The sequence below is a fragment of the Equus caballus genome, chromosome 5 (assembly GCF_041296265.1).
Source record: "Equus caballus isolate H_3958 breed thoroughbred chromosome 5, TB-T2T, whole genome shotgun sequence".
Classification (NCBI taxonomy): Eukaryota; Metazoa; Chordata; class Mammalia; order Perissodactyla; family Equidae; genus Equus; species Equus caballus.
The window spans coordinates 45,217,451-45,240,811 of record NC_091688.1 but is presented as its reverse complement, the minus strand read 5'-3'; the positions used below and the strand labels follow the sequence as shown (position 1 = coordinate 45,240,811).

Below are 23,361 nucleotides of genomic sequence, written 5' to 3'. Positions count from 1 at the left end.
TTCCTGGCTCCAGAATCCACTCTCCTCCAGGGACAAGCACCTGGACCATCTCCTCCCACAAAGAGATACGGGCTGGTGGGAAAGTTGCTGCCCAGCAAGGTCACGGGCTCCCTCCTTTCTGCAAGTGTCTCAAGGCCAAAGACAGGCTGGTGGGAAAGCTCCGACCAGCAAGGCCATATGCTCCCCCTCCCCTACCTAAAACCCTAAATTAAAACCCTTCCTTTTAGCTTTTCGGGGAGTTTGGGATTTCAGCGTTAGCTGCCATCTCTCCTCGCTCAGTGTTGTGCAAAAATAAAATTCCTACTTTCTTCCACCACACCCAGTGTCAGAGATTGGCTTGCTGCGCAATGGGTGAATGAACTCACTTCAGGTTCCGTAACACTCTTATATATCTTCATAACCTCTTCATGAGGGAAGAAAGTGATGGGAACACACAATAAAAAGTCAATTTACAAATGAAGGATAATGTATATTACTAGTAGAAAAGCCAAGAATACTTGGTTATATCACAAGAGTCGCTATCTCAAGACTAGTTCTATTATAAAATAAATGTTCTATTAGTAAGGGAAAACTTAGAAAGGAAAAGCTGAAATTAATTTTAAAACACTTCTAAAATTAAAATAATCCTTGTCAATCATTGTTATTTAACTTCTAAAGATGCACAGAATAAAATTAAAAAGTTATTTCTACAATAAGAAACTTACCTGCTGTTTATTTTTGTAAGCCGGCTAATCATACATGTTTCTTGTGTTTTCATTTAAAAGACTTTTTCTCCCCAAAGCTCAAGAAAACTTCAATGTGTGGGCCTATTTTCTTAGTTTAATACGAGGTTATTTCATCACCAATCTCATTTGGGAAACTACAAGTACAAAAACTTGACAATGTGTTATATCCTCTCTTGTATCCTCTAAAATTTTGGAATAATTTTGTTATTAAACTACACTTCAAGTAATTATTCTTCTGGATTTTACCCACCAAGTATCAGCCACCCTCCCAAACTTCCCTATCTCCCAGATGGCTAGAGCACAGTTCTAAGGCCAACTTAGCATTAATGAAAATGTTCTATCAGATTACTTCCTAAAAACACTCTAATACTTAAGAGTCTTTGAGACAGCCTAGCAACCCAACTGCATTACCTCTTTATCTTTTAGTCCCAGGAGCAACACTTCTTCCATAAGGGTCAGGCGGATATCTTTAGAGTCTCCAGAGTCTTCATCATCTGGACTCCTGTCTTGATTAGTGTCTTCCTCATTTTCCACCTTCCTTTCAGAGTTCTTGCCTACTTCAGTGCGACGGGCTCGGTGAGTTAAAGTAGTCATTCTCACCTGCTTCTGGAAGGGGTGATGAAAAAATATCTATATGTGTATAGGTGTATACACCTATGTGTATAGGTGTGTTTATATACCTCATGTAAATAAACACATATAGATATTCATACATGCATACTAAAAATGTATACAAATAAGAAATATTTACAAACTTAAAGAAAGAAAGAAAGAAAGAAAGAAAGAAAGAAAGGAGTAATGACCAGAAAAATTAGGTGGGTAACACAATATCTTTTCCAAAGTACAGTAACTTGAACTCCACAGAAGGCATTGACAAGAAATTAAATCAGTAATTTTAAAGACCAGCAGAAATGACCACCCTTTAAACTTGCTGATTTCTTGTGCATAATCTATAATCCAGGAGTGAATGTCCATCATTGTGACTTCTCTTTCACAAAATGGATCCTCCCCAAGTTAAATAATATGGGACAGCAAAAAATTGTGAGCATCCAGGCCCATAACGCATATAATAATTTATATTTAATTTCTATAAACATTCAATGGTACATTAGAAAACATACACAAAAAATAGAAAGTAAAAAAAATAAGAAAAGCAATAGAAATACATGTTCTGACATTTTCTCCCCATACTCTAACGGCTCATTTCACGCACTCACTGAGATCACCAGTCTATGGAATACCACTCCGAAGCCCATGTGCAGCAGTTCCATACAGCCAGAAAACTTCCACCCCTACCCCTCACTAGCCATCTTGCAAATACACAAATAGCTGCCAACAAAAAGGAGTGGCAAGAGAATGTTAAAAGATTAGCAAATTCTTTCTCAATTACAAAAAATTAAAGCACATGCCCTTTTATACCATGAACTACAGTTGTTTTAAAAATCTACAGTTAAGAGAAATTACACTAAATCATCTGTGATAAGGTTTAAAGTTAGCATAGTTTATTTTAGATAAATGTAAATGCCAGTTTTTAAGATGATAGACAATATTTTTTATCAGCAATTATTTAAAAGAATATCTTTTTCAGGGGAGGCCACATGGCCTTTCAGCATGCTCCACTTTGGCAGCCCAGATTCAGTTCCTGGGCCTGGACCTACACCACTCAGCAGTGGCCATGCTGTGGTGGTGACCTACATACAAAATAGATGAAGACTGGCACAGATGTTAGCTCAGGGTGAATCTTCCTCAAGCAAAAAGGGGAAGATTGGCAACAGATTTTAGCTCAGGGCGACTCTTCCTCAACAAAAAAATAAAAATTAAAAAAAATAAAAAATAAAAAAATATTTTTTTCAAGATGGAAAGAATGCATTCAAGAGCTTTTGTGACGGGATCCCATTCTACCTTCTAGCAATATTTCCCATTACTCCCAATTATGTACTGTTAAATAATTTCTCAAACATGTCCCATGCCTTCCATGTCTGCTCCTCTGTACGTGCTGCAGTTCTCTCTCTTTTCCCTACCTCTCTAAGTTGTACTCATTCTTCAAAGGCATTTGAGGACCCACTTTAAAGCCTTAAGTGAAACCCCTTCTCCATTACCGATACGTCCCATAGCCAGAATTGGTCTCTCCCTCAGCTGCACTTTCACAGAACTTTATTTATACTTACTTCCTTTAAAGTATTTATTATAGTCTTTCTTTTGGTATGGCTGTCTCTCAGCTGTAAACTTCTTGAGGGCAGGGATATTGTCTTCTTGGGTTTTTATATTCTCCATAGCAACTAGCACAATGTCTTTAATGTTGTAACTGCTCGATAAATGTATACTGATTAAAATGAATACTCAGAAACGCATATGAACATTTAAAATAGAAATACAAATGAAGTGACTTACAAAAAGATTCTTTGTACAAAGCTGTATTTCAAATATAATTCTTGGTGAGAGGTGGGAAGAAGAGTGAAGGAGGAAGAGAACTATGAAATAAAAGCTTAAGGGCACCAACCCTACCTGGCGCTGTGAATAGGGCTTATTTCCTAACGCAATCCAAGAAACTTTACGTTTTCGGGGATAAAAAATAAAGGGGAATTTTCTTTGAGGAATTAACTCGCCTTGGACATTTACTAGTTAAAAATCCTATTTGAAAAAAAACAAATGGCCAAAAAATTAAATAAATCAAATCCTCCCTTTCTCCATAGAATAAAAAATTTGGAGGGTTTTTTTTTTTTGGTAGCTAGGAAATGTACTTCCCCCGTTGCTTACCTGACGTTACTTCTGGGTTATGGCCGGACGCAGGGTGCAGCTTGCGCTCTATTTTAGGGGACACCTGTCCTCCCCCACCCCCACCCCCGTCCTAGTAGGTGAAAAACTTCTCAGCCACGCAGAGAACACAAACTTCCTGATCGTTCGATGCAGAAAAGAAATAACACATCAGCTTCCTCAGGATCCCTAGGCAACCTACCTTGGTGTATCTTCATTGGACCAATCAGAAACGGCCAATGTTGAGCCTAGCCAATCGCAGCTTACAAGGGGAGGCTCTCCCCCGGCTATTGTATTGCGATCCAGACAAACACCACCAAAAGGAGGCAGGTTTGGGTTAAATCTGACAGCTGGTCAATCCAATGAAGGAACCTTGGTAAGAACAGAGGAAAAAGGGCTGCGCTCTCCACCCCCAGTAAGCCAGCCAATCACAGCGTTCCGTTAGCCAGCACCCGCTGTCGATCTCCGAAGGTTTCTGTTGGTCAATCTCAGTGTAGCAGGTGTGTTACCGTAGCAGTGTATACTGGGACAATTAGGTGAGATGGTTGGGATCCAATAAAACTAAGAATAAATAAACATTTTAAAATTGGTTGTTTTTAACAATTAGCTTATCTCTAACTTTCCGGTTCCAGAAAAACCTGATCTGGGGTCAGTTTGTGGAGATTTATTTGGTTTACTTTAAACAGGACAGGTACATTTCTACCATCGCATACATACCAACGTTCTCTGTTAGTGCCCACTACTGGCAAACCCACGGATAATGTATGTTTTTAGAATATGGCTGCTGAAACTGCAGGAGGCAAACAGGCCAAGTATTAAGTCCTCCTTTTCTAAAGCAAAGGAAACCATCAAGGCTGGAACCAGGTCCTAGGTTTCTGACTAAAAGCACAGCATCCTTCACACTATCACTCAAAAGTTCTAGGAAGTGTGCTCAACTCTTGCAAAATAACATCTACCAAAATGATCTCAAAATTAGTGTCTAAACATTTTCTGCTAATTAAATAAAAATGAGAAGTCATGAAAGAGTCTAGATGCTGAACAATATTTTATTTATGCTGCCAAAAATGCCAGACTTTAAAAATCAGTCATCATTTTGTCTTGCAGTAAAAAATATTAAAAAAAGTAAAGCACGAATTTTTAATTGTACATTATATATTATAATATTAATACACTATATCAAACTACCGAAGAACATTGTTTTAACACAATGACAAACAGCCAGTGAAAGGTATAGTTTTAACATAAGTAAAAAGTGAATTCCTTCCAAAATTTAATACAAAATAAACATTATTTGTTTCCAAAAATGGCATTAGAGGGCCTTAAAACAATATATGTTTAAAGGAAGTGTCCACCAAAATGGAAAAATAGATCAATATTGAATAGATAATGAACAGAATCAATTACGACACTGGCACTTTTGGTTTTATTCAAAAGTTCTCTTGGATTTGTCTCAGATAAGATTAAGGATCATATGATAGTCAATTAAGAATTCATTTTAGTGTACTAACTGCTTAACACTACATATAAGTTTTCAGAGGTAGGGCAAACACACCTTAAAATAGTAATATAGTGTCCTTTAGTTTAAACGTTGAGAAGAACTTTGCAAACATGCAGAAGAAAAAAACAATTTTTATATGTGTTCCTTTGGTTCACTAAACTTTCTTCTTTTCGGCACTGACTCTTGACTAGAAGAATCGAAGTGATGAAGGACCTGTCGAAAGAAAACAACTACTAAGAATAGAGATACTTTCCAGTTTAAAGGTCTTTAATTTTAGATCTTTTTCATGTCTCTGAGGTTTCTTTCTTTTTTTGTTTTTAAATTATACCTAGCATAGCTATTTCCTACTAAGATATGACACTTGGTTCTTTAAAAGTAGGATAAATTTTATTATTGACATATTTATATCTTCTGATGGCTGCTGACAGTATACACTTACAAAGTATAAGGTCTTCTTTAGGGTTGCTGGAATAGTTAGAAAGATAGACTTAACATTATGTCCTCAAAATAGTAAAATATTTTGGGGGGATAAGAGAGGAAAAAAGATTTAAAAATGAGCTGCAAGAAGAGAAACATTCTACCTTGGTACCAGTAGGATTTAAATCACGTTTTGTTTTTGTGTCCCTGGTATTTAGCAGTGCCTGACAGATATGGGACATTCAATACACACTTTTGAATGAATGGGAGAATGAATGAGGAAAATTCCTAACAAGATTCCCTGAGTTACTGAACTTTGATTTTTCTGGAAAAAACTCTGTAAGGATACAAATTGGATTATGATTTTGCAGAAAAAAATCAAAGCTTAATACACTGGGGAAAATTACAAAACCTAATATATTAATGAAATGTCAGGTTATTCCATTCCCTTCTTAATATATGTAAATTGAGCATAGTATTAACCAACTATTTTGAGATTACTCCTTTAACATTTCATTTTTTAAAACAGTCTTAAGTTTCCAGTTGTCTAATTTAAACCTACTAATACTACTAAAAATTCTAGTTGAACAAATATATTTATCCCAAAAATGACAAATACATTATCTGATTTGGTAAAATAAGGTTCCAAATATAAAACAACTGTTACAGGATTTAGGTCAGGAAAATTTTTCTTTCTCCTAGGTACTAGGAGGAGATGCTATATTTTTAGGGAACACATGAATTTGGTAACTTATCTTGTTTCTACTTTAGTTTTGATCTCTAGAAAGCTCACATGAAATTTGTGGCCTAGTTTTAGCTCTATATAAATAAGATGGCCTGAATATTCTTGTACTCTCATTTTCTCATCCTATTCATATTTTTCCTGACACTAATTTTTATTTATTTTATAAATTCCTCCAACTACTTCAAATCATTCATGGAATCAGATGGTAAGTATTTACATAGAAAAAATTAATAGGGGGCTGGCCCAGTGGCGCAGTGGTTAACTTCGCATGTTCCGCTTTGGCGGCCTGGGATTCACCGGTTCGGATCCCATGTGCAGACATGGCACCGCTTGACACGCCATGCTGTGGTAGGCGTCCCACATAGAAAGTAGAGGAAGATGGGCACGGATGTTAGCTCAGGGCCAGTCTTCCTCAGCAGAAAGAGGAGGATTGGCAGCAGATGTTAGCTCAGGGCTAATCTTCCTCAAAAAAACTAAAAAATATTAATAAACCAACACAGCACATGTTATTTTAAAGTCACCCCGTTTTTCAGAAGCAAACATATTTAAATAAGATTTGGATATCAGAACTCTGAGGTATGTCTAGGGATATTATTATAGTTATCATTTTAAATTTAATCTATAGTAATGATATTCTGATACTTGCCATTTCGTTCAAGCTATAAATTATCATAAGACTTACTGTTTTCCCAGATTCAAGTTGACTTCTCTTCCGATTTTCTTTAGAAGTTTTTACTGGTTGATTTCCATTAGCCTCCACAAAGACAGAAAAATTTACTAATTGGTTATTTCTCCAAGAACAAGCAACACTTTATTTTTCAACTATTGGTAACTATATGCAGTTTTTTAAAAAACAGGTTTACCGAGATATAATTCAGATACCATACAATTCACCTATTTAAAAGTGTACAATTCAATGATCTTAAGTATATTCACAGAGTTGTGCAACCATGACCACAGTGAATTTTAGAACACCTTCATCATTCCAAAAGGAAACCCATACCCTTATAGCTATAAGTTTATTCCCCCACCTCCAACCAGCTCTAAGACCTTCTGTCTCTATAGAAATCCCTATTCTAGACTTTCCATGTAAACAGTCATATAATATGTGGACTTTTGTGACTGGCTTCTCTCACTTAGCATAATGTCTTCAAGATACATCCAAGTTGTAGCATGTGTCAGTACTTCATTGTTTTTTATGGCTGAATAATATTCTATTGTATGGCTATACCACATTTTGTTTACCTGTTTGTTGATGGACATTTAGGGTTTTCCTACCTTTTGGCTATTGTGAATAATGCTACACATGCAGTATTTTAAATGAATATTGGATGACAACAAATTATTAGCTGCCATATTACTATTCTCGAAAAGGACATATTGCAGTCACTTGGCTAGCTCAGTCAGTAGAGCATGAGACTATTAGAAGGACACACTTATTTTCTGATACTTGAAATGTACTTTTCAATAATAGCCTCTTTTTTTTTTCAGTGAGGAAGATTGGCCCTGAGCTAACATCTGTGCCCATCTTCATCTATTTTGCATGTGGGTCATCATCACAGCATGGCTTGATGACTGGTGTAGGTCTGTGCCCGGGATCCGTACCTGTGAACCCAGGCTGCTGAAGCAGAGGACATGAACTTAACCATTACACCACTGGGCTGGCCTCGTCAGTGATAGCCTCTTCAGTATATATACTATTAAATATTCTCATTTTTTGCCCTGTCCTAACCATAAGTCAGTCATGATTCTCAAAATCAGGAGTACTTTGGTGAAGCGTTCATATCCAAAAACACGGGCAATTTCAGAAGTGAATTTATGTCCTCAAAGACTCTTAACGTTACAAGGAAATCTTGCCTAATAATTTTTTTTTTTTTTAAAGATTTTATTTTTTCCTTTTTCTCCCCAAAGCCCCCCGGTACATAGTTGTGTATTCTTCGTTGTGGGTTCCTCCAGCTGTGGCACGTGGGACGCCGCCTCAGCGTGGTCTGACGAGCAGTGCCATGTCCGCGCCCAGGACTCGAACCAACGAAACACTGGGCCGCCTGCTGCGGAGCGCGCGAACTTAACCACTCGGCCACAGGGCCAGCCCCCCTAATAATTTTTTTTAATGCTTGCTTTTCTCCCTAATCCTAGTAAAGGATACTTATCCTAAATAGGAAGAACATTTTACTGTTAGAGCTACCAATTTTTGAAATTCTCTTCTCTCTTGCTTTCATCAGCATACTAGTTTGAATGCTACCTTCTGCCAGTTCTAACTTCCCATTGAGAAAGTGGGAAAAAAGGACACCTAAAAGTGGCACTACAATCAGTGGTGTGCCGGTAAATGTTTAACAACCAGTTCTCTGGGAGAAACAAATCCGGAGTTGAAGCATTTGCTGATTTCCATTCTTTGAATACTCTCATCATGTCCAATTTCAAGCTACTGACATGATGTCACTGAATTAGGAGTTGGAAAGAAATGCTCCAGCATACCACTGTTAGTGCGTGTTATTTGTTTCCTAACTTTGGATATAGTATTTTACATATTTTACAGAATGCTTTTTCTTCACCTCTGAATCTTTGAGAGTAACTTAAAGGTCCAAAATAAAATATGAATTTCTAATTAGTATAATTCAAACCAAAAACTAAAATAAAGCAATGGTCTTTTTGCTTAAAAACATGAGATTCATTTTATGCAAGATATATACAAAACATTCATTTTTAATGATAATCCATTTATAAGACAGAACATGGGAACATTTTGGCGTTTTAGGACATTTCCTTGGGAGTCTGGATGATAATGTCCTTCTCAAAGCCTTTCCTGGATTCCTCTCTCTAATGTACCTTTGGTAAAGCTAACCATTCTCTCCTTTGTGCCTCTATGTAGCCTATTCAGAGTGCAATTATGGCCCTATATCACTGCTTGCTGACCTCCAATTTCTAAAATTTTAGCTAAGAGCAGGAACTGTGTGTTATTCATGCTCTATCTCCAGCACATAGTAAAGTACCTGACACATAATAGGCGCTTACTAAATATTGGTGCAATAAATGAAGTATTAAAAAGCAAAACAGGGGGCCAGCCCCATGGCTGAGTGGTTAAGTTCACACACTCTCCTTTGGTGGCCCGGGGTTTGCCAGTTCAGATGCTGGGTGCAGACCTACACACCACTCAGCAAGCCATGCTGTGGTGGCGTCCCACATAGAAGAACTAGAATGACCTACAAATAGAATACACAATTATGTACTGGGGCTTTGGGGAGAGAAAAAAGAAAAAAAAGAGGAAGATTGGCAACAGATGTTAGCTGAGGGTCAATCTTCCTAAAGAAAAAAAAAAGCAAAATAAACTCACGTATGGGGAAAAATTACAAGGTTAGAATGGAAAACAAATCTAAGAAGACACTTACCATTTTATTTTGAAAGACTTTTCCACTTCTTGTTTTGCTTTCAGACACATCAAGTTCAGATGTTTTACTGACTAACTGCTCAACCTAGAAAATAATTACACAAAACCACATAACATAATAAAAACTTTTCACAACACAGTAATGGGGTTCGAAAATTCAGTAACATAAAATTTAGGGTCTTGTTACGTTGAGTTAATGAAAACCAATAATTTTGACTTGGTTCTTACCGTCACAAAAAGTGCAAACCTAAAGAAAGTGAAACAGACCCTGTACATGACTGATCATTCAGTAAGCTGAGAAAGTCCCAAATGATCACCAGACACTTACTCTTCTAGAAGATAAAACTTTAGCCCACTCTTGTTGGAGAGAGGGGCAGTGCAGAGGAAGGTGGACAATCATCAGTCCACTATTATTGTCAAGTTCATTTTATCTAAGGGTTATTTCAGAATTTTAATGTATATGGAAAACAAAATTAAACATGTTCTGCTCCAAGGCAACAAAAGTGTGTTATGTTCTCCATTTGTAAATACAAAGGCAGGTGGAATAAATAATTGCTTAAGATTCTATCTATCTCTGTAATTCTGAGATTTTATGAACAGTATTTAGGTTTATTACCAAACAAATCCACGAGTAATATACTCAAAACTTTTCAACATATAATTCCAAGATTTTGTTAATAAGCATTCTTAATACTTAATTTTCTTCTAAAAGATCTAGAATGTAATAAGAAAACCTGAGAAATAACTAAATAAGCACATAAGAAACAGTTTTTTGAAAAAAAAAAGCAAGTTAAAAGTGAGATGGAATTATCAAGTTTATACCTGAGAATGAGAAATTGAAAGATCTGGACTTTCTTTAGACCTCATAATTTCATCTTCCTCACAAACTAAACTTGGTTCTGTAGAAAAAAACAAAAGAGTTAAAATGGTATCAAATTGAATTGGAAGTGAATTAATGTACATTTTCATTAACTTCTTGCCTCCAAGTTCAGAAGATCCAGGGTTTTTTTTCTGCTCTTCCACTTTAGTTTCAATGTCAAAATCATCCTGCATAATTACATGAAGAAAAAGAAATTAGACACATTTCAAAAAGAGATTAAAACAACTGGGTGGAAGTATTTATAAACAAATTTGTTTTATGCAAAAGTTAAATATAACACTACAGCCACCTTACACTTGCTAGGAATAAAGCAGTCCTATAATTACTATAGCAAGGCAACTAGTTTATCCAGACAAAGTATAAAATACTGCTTTACTTTGCAGGGTTGCTTTAAGGACAAATGATAAAAATATACAACTTTATCAAAAACGTATGATGGTTCTGAGAACATTTAGATCTTACTATCGTTTGAGGGCACTGAATTAGAGATGTTCACACAACAAGCTACCACTTCTGCAGCTCTGGAATTTCCATACTGATGTTAGCATGCACTCTGAATATGCTCCACTCCTCTTCAAGGAGTTAGTGAAGAATAAACTCAGTCATGGTATGGTAGAAATGGCAACAGGTTTTTGTTTGTTTGTTTTTTTAAGATTGGCACCTGAGCTAACATCTGTTGCCAGTCTTATTTTTTTATTCTTCTCCCCAAAGAACCCCCCAGTACATAGTTATACATTCTAGTTGTGAGTGCCTCTGGCTGTGCTATGTGAGACGCCACCTCAGCATGGCCTGACGAGTGGTGCCATGTCCGCACCCAGGATCTGAACCAGCAAAACCCTGGGCCGCCAAAACAGAGCGTGCGAACTTAACCACTCGGCCACAGGGCAGGCCCCTAGCAACAGGTTTAATGTCTAATTTATAATTATTATTCTTTTGTGACATGTATCAAAGAGCTTTAAAGATTTTAAAGAATGCTACATAAATCCCAGCCGTGTTTGTTTATAAAGCAAGGCTAGGATTTAGGTTTTAGGAAAAAGATTTCTTCTTTGACTAAACTGGTTGAAAATTGAATTTTCTATTTGTAACGATGTGGCCACAGAGCCTAAATCAGAATATCAGTCTCTCTATATAAATACTGTGGTCATAATTTAGAATAAAATGAGAGGAGAGAAAACAAACATGAGACTAAAAAACAATCACGTTGGGGCCGGCCCGATGGCACAGCGGTTAAGTTTGCATGTTCCGCTTCCTGGCGGCCCAGGGTTCACCAGTTCGGATCCCAGGTGTGGACATGGCACCGCTTGGCAAAAGCCATGCTGTGGTAGGCGTCCCACGTATAGAATAGAGGAGGATGGGCATGGATGTTAGCTCAGGGCCAGTCTTCCTCAGCAAAAAGAGGAGGATTGGCAGTAGTTAGCTCATGGCTAATCTTCCTCAGAAAAAAAACCCAAACATGTTAATGATAAAAGATTTTCTGGGAGTGAGGCAACAACAAAAAAGCTTTTTTAATACTTCTATTCATCCATTCATTCAACTAATACTGAGAATACAGACTGTAAATCTAAGTGCTAGGCACAGGAGGATTACAAAGATGAATAAGACCCTTTCCTGCCTTCCAGGACCTTCCAGGCTGGACAGTGATTTTCCAGGCCCTGAAGAAATTCAAGCAAAGGCTGACCTGAGCACCTAGTAGGGACATCGTAGAAAGGTTTCCAACATTACATGGTGGGATTGGAGCAGATCAGTGGTTTTCAAATTGTGCTTCAGACCAACGGGTTTCCTCAGAGTCGACCATGAAGGGAGGTGAGGTGGTGAGTGGCTGGGCCTCCAGAACCATTCCCTGCTTCATTCAGAATAGTTGTGCTTTTAAATTTCTAAGAATAATGTTGTTTGCACCAAGGTAAAAAGTTTTAAAACCACAAGACTATACCTTCTTTACGGTCCCAACCTTGAGTTTATTATTATAATACAGTACTTACACAAATATTAATGAGAGCTATTAAAGTCCTCAGAATTGAGTCAAACATGTTATTACTGTAATTTATAACTCTTTAAATATACTTACATTTATATAATGCTCCTGTTCATCTTCTAGATCATCTTTGTCCATGAGAATTTTTTGAAGTGGTGTTTTTAATTGTTTTGGTAATAACATAGTTGAATCAATATTTTCCATTCGTTCTTTCTCAGTAGTCACTTTTACTTTGAACGTGTGAAAAGGTGTTGGAACTTCTCCCACATTTAAGTACATAGGCTCCCCTTCAAATATCACTCCTTCACAATTACCATCCTTAAAACCGGGAGGCTGGTAATCTGGGGGTGTAACTGCAAAAAAGTAAGTATAAACTGTGCTGTTCATGAAATCAAAGAAAATATAACAGTAATAATAATATTAGTATTATAAAAATATATGCAGACTGAAGAAATTTCAAATGGTATAGAAGGGCATATAATAAAAAGTAAAAATCAGTCTTCTTCTATCTCCAAGTTCCTATTTTATTCCCTAAAGGTAACCTTTTTTTTTCCTTCACTTGACCAGTGTGTGACCTTGAGGAAATTATTTATCATCCTTGATTTGGTTTCCTCATATGTCAAATGGGGAAAATAACAGTACCTACTTCATGGGTTCATTTAATTCAAATGAATTAAAGCGTGTGAAATGCTCAGAACAGAACTGACACACAGTAGTTATTCAATAAACATTGTTATTATTGTTGTTGCTTCATGTTTCTCTAGAAGATATTATGCATGTAAAATATAATAATATTTTATCTCCTTAAAAAAAACACAAATGAGATCATACTGTTTGGTACCTAACTGTTTTTAATATCTCTTTTAAATCTGTTTTTACTATTTCTTGGATAATTTATCAGCACATTTTTAACAGCTTGCACAGTATTCTATTATATAGATGCACCATAATTTATTTGCCCAATCCTCCAATGAAGGACACTCAAGGTTGTTTGCAGTTTGTTCCTTTTTTTTTTTCATAAAGAAGATTGGCCCTGAGCTAACATCTGTTGCCAATCTTCCTCTTTTTGCTTGAGGAAGATTGTCCCTGAGCTAACACTTGTACCAACCTTCCTCTATTTTTTGTATGTGGGATGCTGCCACAGCACGGCTTGATGAGTGGTGTGTAGGCCCACACCTGGGATCCAAACCTGCAAACCCTGGGCTACCGAAACAGAGTATGCGAACTTAACCACTACGCTACTGGGCCAGCCCTCAGTTTGTTCCTATTTTAACCAAGGCTATAATGAAAATTCTTTTAAACATATAACCTTGCATATTTGTGTACGTATATTCTCAAGATACTTTTCTAGCCATAGAATTTCTGGATTAAAGAGAATGTGCATTTAAAATTTTGATACTGCCAAACTGGGGCTGGCCCCGTGGCCGAGTGGTTAAGTTCGCGCGCTCCACTGCAGGCAGCCCAGTGTTTCGTCGGTTCGAATCCTGGGCGCGGACATGGCACTGCTCGTCAGACCACGCTGAGGCAGCGTCCCACATGCCACAACCAGAGGAAGCCACAACGAAGAATACACAACTATGTACCGGGGGGCTTTGGGGAGAAAAAGGAAAAAATAAAATCTTTAAAAAAAAAAAAAATTTTGATACTGCCAAACTGTCCTCTAAAAATGTTGCGTCTATATACATTCCCTCAAGAGTATATAAAAGTGCCTGCTTCTCCTTACACCCTTGCCAATAATGTGTTTACAAGTTTTACTGCTCTGACAAGTGAAAAATGGTATCTCACTGTTTCATTTCTTTAATTATAGGTGAGGTTGTACCTCACATGGATATCTTCATGTTACTGGAGAAGTTTGTGTATACTTTAAAGCCTAGTTTTTCAAATCTTCCTTTTTCAAATACTGATGTTAAATGTAAATTTTAGAATTAAAAAATATATAACAATTTCAATGCTTAAAAACATTTGGAATGGAAACCACTTGTCTCAATAATAATAAAACATGCAGGTACCAACTAAAACAGAATGTACTGTAAAGAATACCTTCATCATAGTAAAAAAGTTTCATGGTCAAACAAACATCATTAGGTAAAGGTCCCAGATTTTGCATTAGAACATAAATCTTGCGAATGAGGAGAATACTTGCTTTCTTGGTGTCAGCAGATGACATACTAGATTCACTGTTTTGGTTTTTACTAGAAGAGAATCACACATTAATTTCTTTCATGACACCCATGACTGCTAATAGCATAACTTCATATTTTAGTGTTTGAGATTCTTATTCCTATTACAGCATTAAGTTGTTAAGCTGAAAGTTACCATAAAATGCATTTTAATGTCATTAGAAAAAATTTAATTTCACTAATATCACTGTTAATATCACTATTATAAACTAACTTAATTTTACATAAATTAAATATGCATTTTATATAAGATGTTTAAAGGATTAAACATCTTTAATGTTTAAGTTAAATTAAAATTGTTTTAATCATATGTCTAATCACTCAAGCATACAATAGCTTTCCTATTCTTTGGCTCTGTTTCACAATTAAAATTGTATATCATTAGCCACAGAATCCTGGCTTGCAGCTACTCCAAGGACATTTTGTACAGCCACACCTTGAGGGTTAATTGGGGATGTCTGACAAGTTTCAGAATTAATCCTGAAGTTTAGCTATTTGGTGTCAATACGAGTAAAGTGGTAATCTATAACACAAAAAGAAAACTATAGAACAATACCTTATGAAGTCCATGATTGGTCCATTACTGGTGTATTTGAATTTAAATTGGTAACATTCTGAGATTGTCTTAAATAAAAAACACTGCAGTTATGCATATGATACACAGTACTGGCTGCAAAGTAGCTATATACTGCTTTTGTACATAACATATTAATATATATTTAGTAATTCTTCTGCCATGTTAATCACTATTGGTCCATGGAAACTTTAGAGTCCTAATAGTCAATTCCCATGGTTTTGGATTTGGGGCTTCAGTCTGGGAGAGATATTTATTCCTCCACTCTTTGTAATGTATGTTATATACACCAGAGGGAAGGAACTCTTTAACAGGCAGGTAAAGGAGGCGGCATATCTCATACTTTGGCAGAATGGAAGCACAGGGCTTAAGTCCTTGCTATTCTGTAACCACAAGCAAGTCATTTAAGCCTTCTAAGTCTCAGTTTCCCAGATAATAAACTGAGTTGAAAATAGTACCTATTTCCTTGGTGGTTGTGAATATTTATCTAATCGGATCATTTGTACACAGCCCTTAATAAAGTGCCTGGCATACCAAGCATTGAATAAACATTAGTCTATCAGCAAGATGCTCTTTCACTGAAAGAAAAAATGTGCCACTGTAAAACATGAGAAAATAAACGAACATTTTTTGAACAGTCAGTTTCCAAACAATCAACTAATTCACAGCCTTTGCCCACATGATTTTCTTTGTCACTATGGACATACACTAAGCATTAATTGCAGGCATGAGTATCAAAGAGAAGACACATTCCCATCCTTGTGAAGCTTTACTATTTTCATTGCTTTCTTTACATTTCAGTGCTCACACAGGGATAGGGATCAGCTCTTGCTTTTTTAAAATCTGCTTCTCCATGACTGAATGAAATACTACATTGTAATTGCTACAGTGTGATGGTTAAGCACCCAGATCATGAACAGGCATTCTTAGGTCCAAATTCTGGCTCTGCCACTATGACTTTAGGCAAGAAACCTTGTGTCTAGGTTTCCTTACCTATAAAGTGAAGATGATGATGGCAGTTACCTCATGAAGGCTGTGATGGATGAACGAGATAATGCTCATAAAGCCCCAAAGAACAGAGCCTAATATACAGCAAGCACTCGATAGATCTTTCCCCTTTGTTTCCTGTCTTCTAGTTTTCCCTTTCATTTTTTGTAATCCCCTCTTTCCTTTAACAGCCAAATGAACAGGTGGATGTGACTGGATTGGGATGAATATTCAAAGTTTAAGGATGTGTTTCTTATTTCTCTCAAACTCAACCCCTTTCATAATTCTATAAAAAGAATATTGTAAAGAACCAGAAATCTGAAGATTTAGGTTATTTCTAATGGTTTGTGGTTTTATAGCCTAGGATCAGTCACATAATCTCTCTGTAGTAAGTGTATTAATCTGTTTAAAGATAACAAGTCCTGTCTTAGCTCAAAGAAGCCTTTATGAGGTTGAAATGCGAAAATACACGTGAAAGTGCATTGATTAAAGCACAATTAAATGTATGAGATATTATTATATTATAATTTTATGTTATTTTTAGATATTAGAGGCATTGTTTCTTTACTAACTTAAGCACATTTACCTGAGGGTCTTCTGGATCGGTGTACACCTATTTAAAAATAATTTACAATTGAGTTATATAAGGCTAAGTATTCAAGAAGAACTAAACTGGATCTTTAGATTAAACTCTGAAATGAACTCGGCAAAACACAAACAAAACCACCCCCCAAAGTATTAATTTGTTACGTTTTTTCCATTGAATAGATCAGTTAATTGAATAAAGTGACAATCAATTGATGGTTTTAGTATTATTTAATTAAGCAAGGCTGAATGTGACAGTCTTTAAAAAAGAACATATAATTTAAGAATACTTACAGCTAGAACAACCATCCTTAGCTGAAATACAACAAAGAACAAAAATCTTACTTTTATTCTATAGAATATTTTTCCTGATAAATCATAAGAATTCTTTGTCCTATTTCAGTATTAATTCCTAATAAGAAGTAATCTTGCAGAAAACAGACTTCATATGATGCATATAAAGCAATATCGTACATTTCCTTCTCTATTCTCCAAAATATCAGTTTCTAGTTGACGTACTGAAGGTCGAGATTCAGATCACTGACTTACGCAAACAGGGCATTACTGCCAATTACAGGGAAAATATATATCGTGAAGTAACACATTAAACTTTGCCAGTATGAGAACCAATTTTGAAAACAGAAAAAGAGTTCAGAGCCCTGCTCATTTAATAAAGATAAGAGGCTCTGGAGACCAAATGAATAGAGAATCACAGGAAATCACTCACTCTAGTAGTCTGCCAAAAATCTAAGAGGCATCTTTGATTTGGATCTTTTCTTATACTCCACAACCAATCCATCAACAAGTCTAAGCAGTTCTACTGCCAAATATATCCTGAATCTTTTCATTTTTCTCTTCCTCTGCCATCTTAGTCTAAATCACCATTATTTTCCACGAGTACAGTAGTAATGGATTAAGTGCTATTCTCCTAATTCCAATCTTGTTCTCCTTCTACATTCTCTTAATAGCAGTTAGAGTGATTTTTCTTTTAATTTAAAATGTAAATCAAATGATGTTACATTTCTATTTAAAACCTTCAAATGACTTTTATTTGCACCTAGAATAAAATTCAAACTCCTTACCTACACAGCCCTGAATACTCTGGCCCTGCCTGTCTCCCCAGGCTCATCTCATGCCACTCTCCCCCATGCTCATTGCACTTCAATCATACTGGCCTTCTTTTTGTTCCTTGGACTCTCCAAGCTCCATTCCAGCTCTGTATCTGCTGCTGTGCTAGGAATATTCTCTCCCCAAAATCAATGCCTGGCTGGTTCCTTCTCATTCAAGTCTTAGCTTTAATGTCCCCTCCTCAGAGAAGCTCCTCTGACCACCTCATCCAAAGTTACCTCACCTCTACAATTGTCACAGACTTTTTCTAAATATTTTAATGACATTTAACACTATTGGAAATTATCTGATTTACTTGTTTTATTGACTCCTTTCCCCCTAAGAAGGGACTCTCTTTGTCTTGTGGACCACTGTTAGCTTACCCAGCTCCTACCTAGAATATGTGCCTACCACATAGCAGGCACTCAATATTTAATGAATATTAAATATTTATGCCTTAATCAGGGAAGTCAGTGACTATGAATAAAATTTTATCTTTTTCACAATTTTGTTTAACTTCTTTATGTATGTTGATGTAAACACATGCTAAGTATACAAAAAGGCTTATGATCTATAGTAAATCCTTATTAACTGAAATTTTACTAATTCGGAATTTGTGACAATTTAATAACCTAGACTACATGGAGATTATTTTTGAACTCTCATGAAGAAAAAATTTATTAAATTGTTAGTATAAACAAGATTTTAGAAGGCACGTGAAACTAATGAATGAACTATTTAAAAAGATTTTTTAATTTATTAAGTTTTTATAAGTTAATATGTGTTATTAATACAAATGAGTGTTAATTAACCAAAACTGGCTTGGCAAAATTTGTTAAGTATGAATTCTATTAGCTTTAAATGAGTTGAAGATTAGTCTTTAAAATATTCAAGTGTTCAGACTTTTCAGCAATTTGGACTGGCTTATGCCCAAGTTAGTTTAAATTAATATTTTACTTCATGGTAACTGCTGTTACATTGTAGAACACAAACTTTAGAAAAAAAGGATAAAGAGATATTGACTTACGTATTTTTTCTGTAAAGCATCATAACATCCTAGCATCCTAAAAAATAATCAAGTTTTCACTTTTAGACTGAATCCATTTCCAGAAAACAGTTCTTTTAATAAATCTCCATACTATCTTACTACTAAATAATACAAAATTTTCTTATTAAAGCTCCCTTCTTATAACCAGCTTAAAATAATAAAACGAACAACATGGCAGAAATATAAAACATTGCTAGGGGATGGAAGGGAACATACAAAATTTCTGACAACTATTTGGAGGAACAAAAGGAAATGAAGCCTGCTCACATGTAACATGAAATAAAGGAAAATTTTAATGCAAAAATTCAAAGAGCTGCAAAAACGGTATTCAGTGTTAAAAGGGGAATTACTAAAATTGGGTTAGACATTGAAAGGTTTCTAAGGTACAAAAAAATGTGATTTAAGGAAAAAATAACTTTGTATCACTAGGTATTCTTTTACTTACCACTTCACCAACTGTGTAGATCCTGGACAATTTTTATCTTCTCTCAGAATTTTGACACAAAGATCTAAACAAAAAAAATGATATAAATATAGAGCTTCTTAAGATTAGTAAACATCTACAAATTTTAAATAAAGATTATTTTCTTCAGCTGTGTATTATGGGTATATTATTAATGGCAATAAACTTCCAGATGACTAATATTAATATAATTAAAGGAAGAAAGGTTCTATGGAAACAAATAATCTTTTTATCCTTATATAATGGTTTCATGCTATCGTTATCCAAGAGTCTTAGAATATTTGCTATAGACCCTTATCCCAGCAAAATACTTGTAAAAGGCCAAGAAGTTAACTGGCTATCAAAGACAGAGTCCTGCAAAGAAGCAACATGTGATACAGTGGAAAGGACCGAGAAGATCTCTCAGTCTCAGGTTTCTTATCTGAAAAACAAGGATAATATCTAACTCATAGGCCTGTAATATGAATTAACAAGATATCATGCATAACATAGCACTTAACATATTGCCCAGCACATATTGGCACACAATATTACATATAATATTATGTATATATTATGTTTTGGGCAATAAGTTATTATTGTAGTATAAACTGGCTGTATTATCTTTACTTCCTTAAAATAACACAAAAACATACAGTATCATTGTACACAGCTATAAATAATAGAATATTTTAATCTATTTTCTTAGTCTTTCTAAGACTAATGTCAGGTGAAATTATGCTTGAGAAACTGAGGAAAACTTTTATGATTACATGCTTTCCAAGGTATTGAATATACTTTTAAAAAAAACCACTTAGACGTCCACGCAAAAACTTGACATGAATGTGACATTATTTATAACAGCCAAAAAATGAAAAAAACTCAAATGTTCATCAACTGACGAATGTATAAATAAACTGTGTGGAATATTATTCAGCAATAAAAAAGAATGAAGTACTAATCCATGCCACAATATGGATGAACCTTGAAAACATTATGTTAAGGAAAGAAGTCAGTCACAAAAGACCACATACTGTATGATTCCATTTATATGAAATGTCCGGAATAGGCAAATCCATAGAGACAGAAAGCAGATTGGTGATTGCCTAGGACTCGGGAGGTTGGAGGAAGTAAAGAGTGAATTAATGGGTGTGGGGTTTCCTTTTGGAGTGATGAAAATGTTCTAAAATTTACGGTGGTGATGATGGCTGCACACCTCTTTGAATATACTAAAAATCACTGAATTGTGCACTTCAAATGAGTGAATTGTTAAGTACGTGAATTATATCTCAATAAAGCTGTTATTAAAAAACCAAAATCTCTAAATCAAAAATGGTAGTTTCAGAGCAAGCCAAAATAAAAATAACATGTTTAAAAAATGTCTGAAAATAAACACTACATTACCATCTAGATATCTTGTTCCATAAGCACATTCTGGAAATATTCCTCTCAAATATGTGATGCAGGATACTGAAACTGCAAGGAGCCTCTTCACCAACACCAAAGATTGCTGCTCAGTCGATATCTTATTGGGAAATACCAGTGCACTCTAAATTCAAGGGAAATTAACACATTTTATCTAGATTTATTAAAAATAAAGTTTTCCTTAACTCAAAATAGATCTAATTTTGCCTACGTACTGTACTCTCCCAAACAATTCCTAACCATAGTGGTTAGGAATCCCCAGAAAGTTGGCGTGGCTTCCAAGACGTGAGGATGTTCTCAGGGTAGCACCCTAAAGGTAACATGTAACAAGCGCTTAAGAGTTGTGTTAAAAATCCCCTTGCAGGTTAACTGTCTGTAAATGCATAATACATAGATGGATAACATCGATTTTCTCTTTAGTCACTGACTAGCTTTAACACAGCTAACTGTAAGGCAAGACCCATGCAAGGACGACAATTTTATCTTTGTGGGGCACGGACACTCATTTTCTAGGAGTGAACCGCTATGAATAATAATTTCATCAAAGTAACAGAAAAGTCTTCATTAATACCTCATGGAAATTGAATTTGAACCAGTAATTTAAAGCAATGCATCAAACATCCAACAGAATTCTCCATTAATTTAAAATAGTTTAGCAAATATCTTCATTTCTTAAAACATGGAGTGTCCTGATATCATTAAGCCCTCCAACAGTTGACTCTTTCAAATATAAAAACTATCGAGACTTCAAGAATCAATAAAATTAGCTAAATTAAAACACAAGAAATCATACCATGGAGGTTCTCTGCAACTGTGCAGTGGCCATCTTCTGATAAAGGATTTTCTTTAATTCAACCTTGTGACACAAATATAAACTTTTAACTTTATATCTTATTCTTATCCCTAATATTCTAGTTTACTACATGTCAAGTCAGACAGAATTTTATATGAAAAAATCAGAGGATTTCTTAAAATGGTATCTTCAAAAACGCAGAGATTCATTTTGCTGTACAACTCTTTTGAGAAAGGTCCTAACTTTAAGCTATTTAACTAGCAAGCCTCAAATAAATGGGTTGAGAAAGTTCCTTAAAAGACCTTTTCAAAAAAAGCATAATCTTCTATTTTTCTTCACAATATTTAAGCTCTGACAACACTACACGGTAGGTATTAAGTAAATGAACACTCGCCTCAACCCGCCCCGCCAAACCCTTTAAAATAATCTTTCAGTTTTTGCTTTAAATTTGTAGTTTCCAAATAACTGAATCAGGTAACTTTCTCTCACTGAACGTTAGCACGGCGCTGGATATAACATAGAGTCTTACTTTGTGAAACAAAAATAAAACAGCAACTGAAAATATACTAGATTTTTTTTTCTGGCTGATTCTGATTTCTCAGTGGTAACTTTGATATTTTGACGTAAGTTTCCTTTTTCTTTGGTCCCAATTTCATTTTCTTAATCAGACAATTCAACTGGAAGAGTTCATAGAAGCGTCTTTTCACCGTGAACGTTTAAATTTATCCGGATGAGGCCTGGGCTAGACGCCACAGTTGACCCGGTCTCAAAAGCCTCTCGTGAAAAATAAGTAGGTATACATTTTCTTTCCCTGAACCTTTTACCATTAAGAGGTTAAGAAACTTAAAAGTAGGCGGGAGCGACAGAAAAGAGATTAAAAAGCGAAAGAAGAGAAACAAGCATATATATGTATTACGTAAAGTCCGAGGACCAGGCGCGAGCGACCAGGAAAGCCGCACGACACAGCACGCCCTTCGCTCGATGCGCATGCGCCTGCCTTCAACGATTGCCTACGGAGGCGCGGCAGTAGCCTTTTGACCCCCGGTCGAGGTCACCTTTCCCGCCAAGAGCAGCGCAAGGCACGCCGGGAAACCCAAGAGCCTGCGGGGCACGTCTCAGTTAGAAGAGCCAGATGCCAGCAGGGGAAGGTTAAATAATTGCTTGTGCAAAGCCTTCCTGATATAAATAGCCTCCCTACAGTGACCAAGGCGTTCTTGACCACTTAATTAATCACATTAATTTCTGATTGTTTTCTGACTTTTGATTTTGGTATTGGATCTACTACATATTGCATTCCCACCTTCCTGTGTCTTCAGGAAACCAGTTGCTCTAGCAGTCTCCTACTTAGATATTTCTACTGTGCTAAGTCTATGGGGACCACAGATTGCTTTGAATGTAATTAATGTATCATTTAGAAACAAATAATAAAATCAGAGTTCGTAGGTTGTTGGAGATTGTCAAGTAGTACAAGCTTCTTAGGTTACAGATTGTTATATATCCAAGTTGTGTTACTAGTGTAAACATATTGTACTTATTCATAAGCTTTCATTCATAACAGGTATGTCTGCATTACCTGTTAGAAAACAGCTACCGCAGATGTGAAAAGATTTGCCTAGAGTCCATTAGGAGAGGAATGAAGACTAGAACTCTGTTTTCAGGGTCAAAGATAGTGAAAATCCCCTGGTCTAATAATTATTTTGCTTTATATTTCTCTCACATTTTGAAGTTTGCAAAGGGCTTTCACAGTCACTATCTTATTCTACCTTACTCTTAGTTTGCTTCTTCCAAACCTTGTGAGGGAGACACAAAAATTACCCCTATTTTAGGGATGAGAAAATCAAGTC

At 35.7% G+C, this 23,361-nt stretch overlaps 2 protein-coding genes across 5 annotated transcripts in view; both read right to left on the bottom strand.

Annotated features, from left to right (window-relative positions):
- Nucleotides 1–3,922, bottom strand: part of GOLPH3L (golgi phosphoprotein 3 like) — a 45,209-nt gene extending 41,287 nt beyond the window's left edge. Inside the window, exons 1-2 of one of the 3 annotated variants that reach the window (XM_001490338.7) lie at nucleotides 3,483–3,922; nucleotides 1,137–1,331 (exon numbers count right to left, since the gene is read on the bottom strand). In XM_001490338.7, coding sequence (XP_001490388.1) covers nucleotides 1,137–1,319 — 183 coding nt within the window. In that variant the 5' untranslated portion in view covers nucleotides 1,320–1,331; nucleotides 3,483–3,922. The remainder of the gene's footprint in view (nucleotides 1–1,136; nucleotides 1,332–3,482) is intronic. The other 2 variants (XM_014739927.3, XM_070268310.1) reach the window with 2 other exon arrangements.
- A 585-nt stretch (nucleotides 3,923–4,507) lies between these two features.
- On the bottom strand, nucleotides 4,508–22,588 carry HORMAD1 (HORMA domain containing 1). Of its 2 annotated transcripts, none has more exons than XM_014739928.3 (15): nucleotides 22,434–22,588; nucleotides 21,518–21,580; nucleotides 20,704–20,848; nucleotides 19,303–19,366; nucleotides 18,837–18,873; nucleotides 16,997–17,017; nucleotides 16,704–16,730; nucleotides 15,113–15,180; nucleotides 14,417–14,568; nucleotides 12,470–12,729; nucleotides 10,505–10,571; nucleotides 10,347–10,423; nucleotides 9,526–9,609; nucleotides 6,822–6,893; nucleotides 4,508–5,190 (listed from the first exon to the last, which is right to left on the bottom strand). In XM_014739928.3, exons 2-15 carry the CDS (start codon nucleotides 21,548–21,550, stop codon nucleotides 5,110–5,112), a joined length of 1,188 nt encoding a protein of 395 aa, XP_014595414.1. In that variant the 5' UTR covers nucleotides 21,551–21,580; nucleotides 22,434–22,588; the 3' UTR covers nucleotides 4,508–5,109. The 2 variants fall into 2 exon arrangements, with proteins under 2 accessions (XP_014595414.1, XP_023497007.1); XM_023641239.2 differs by having other exon boundaries at nucleotides 22,047–22,495.
- Between the last annotated feature and the right edge of the window lie 773 nt (nucleotides 22,589–23,361).

What these genes read in the sequence shown, in the direction of transcription:
- HORMAD1 (XM_014739928.3), bottom strand. Translation starts at nt 21,550, where the DNA reads ATGGCCACTGCACAGTTGCAGAGAACCTCCATG. An exon ending in CCGATCCAGAAGACCCTCAG is followed by an intron (nt 15,181 to 16,703) that starts GTAAATGTGCTT and finishes TTTTTATTTAAG; the next exon opens with ACAATCTCAGAATGTTACCA. An exon ending in AACAGGAGCATTATATAAAT is followed by an intron (nt 10,572 to 12,469) that starts GTAAGTATATTT and finishes GTAATTATGCAG; the next exon opens with GATGATTTTGACATTGAAAC.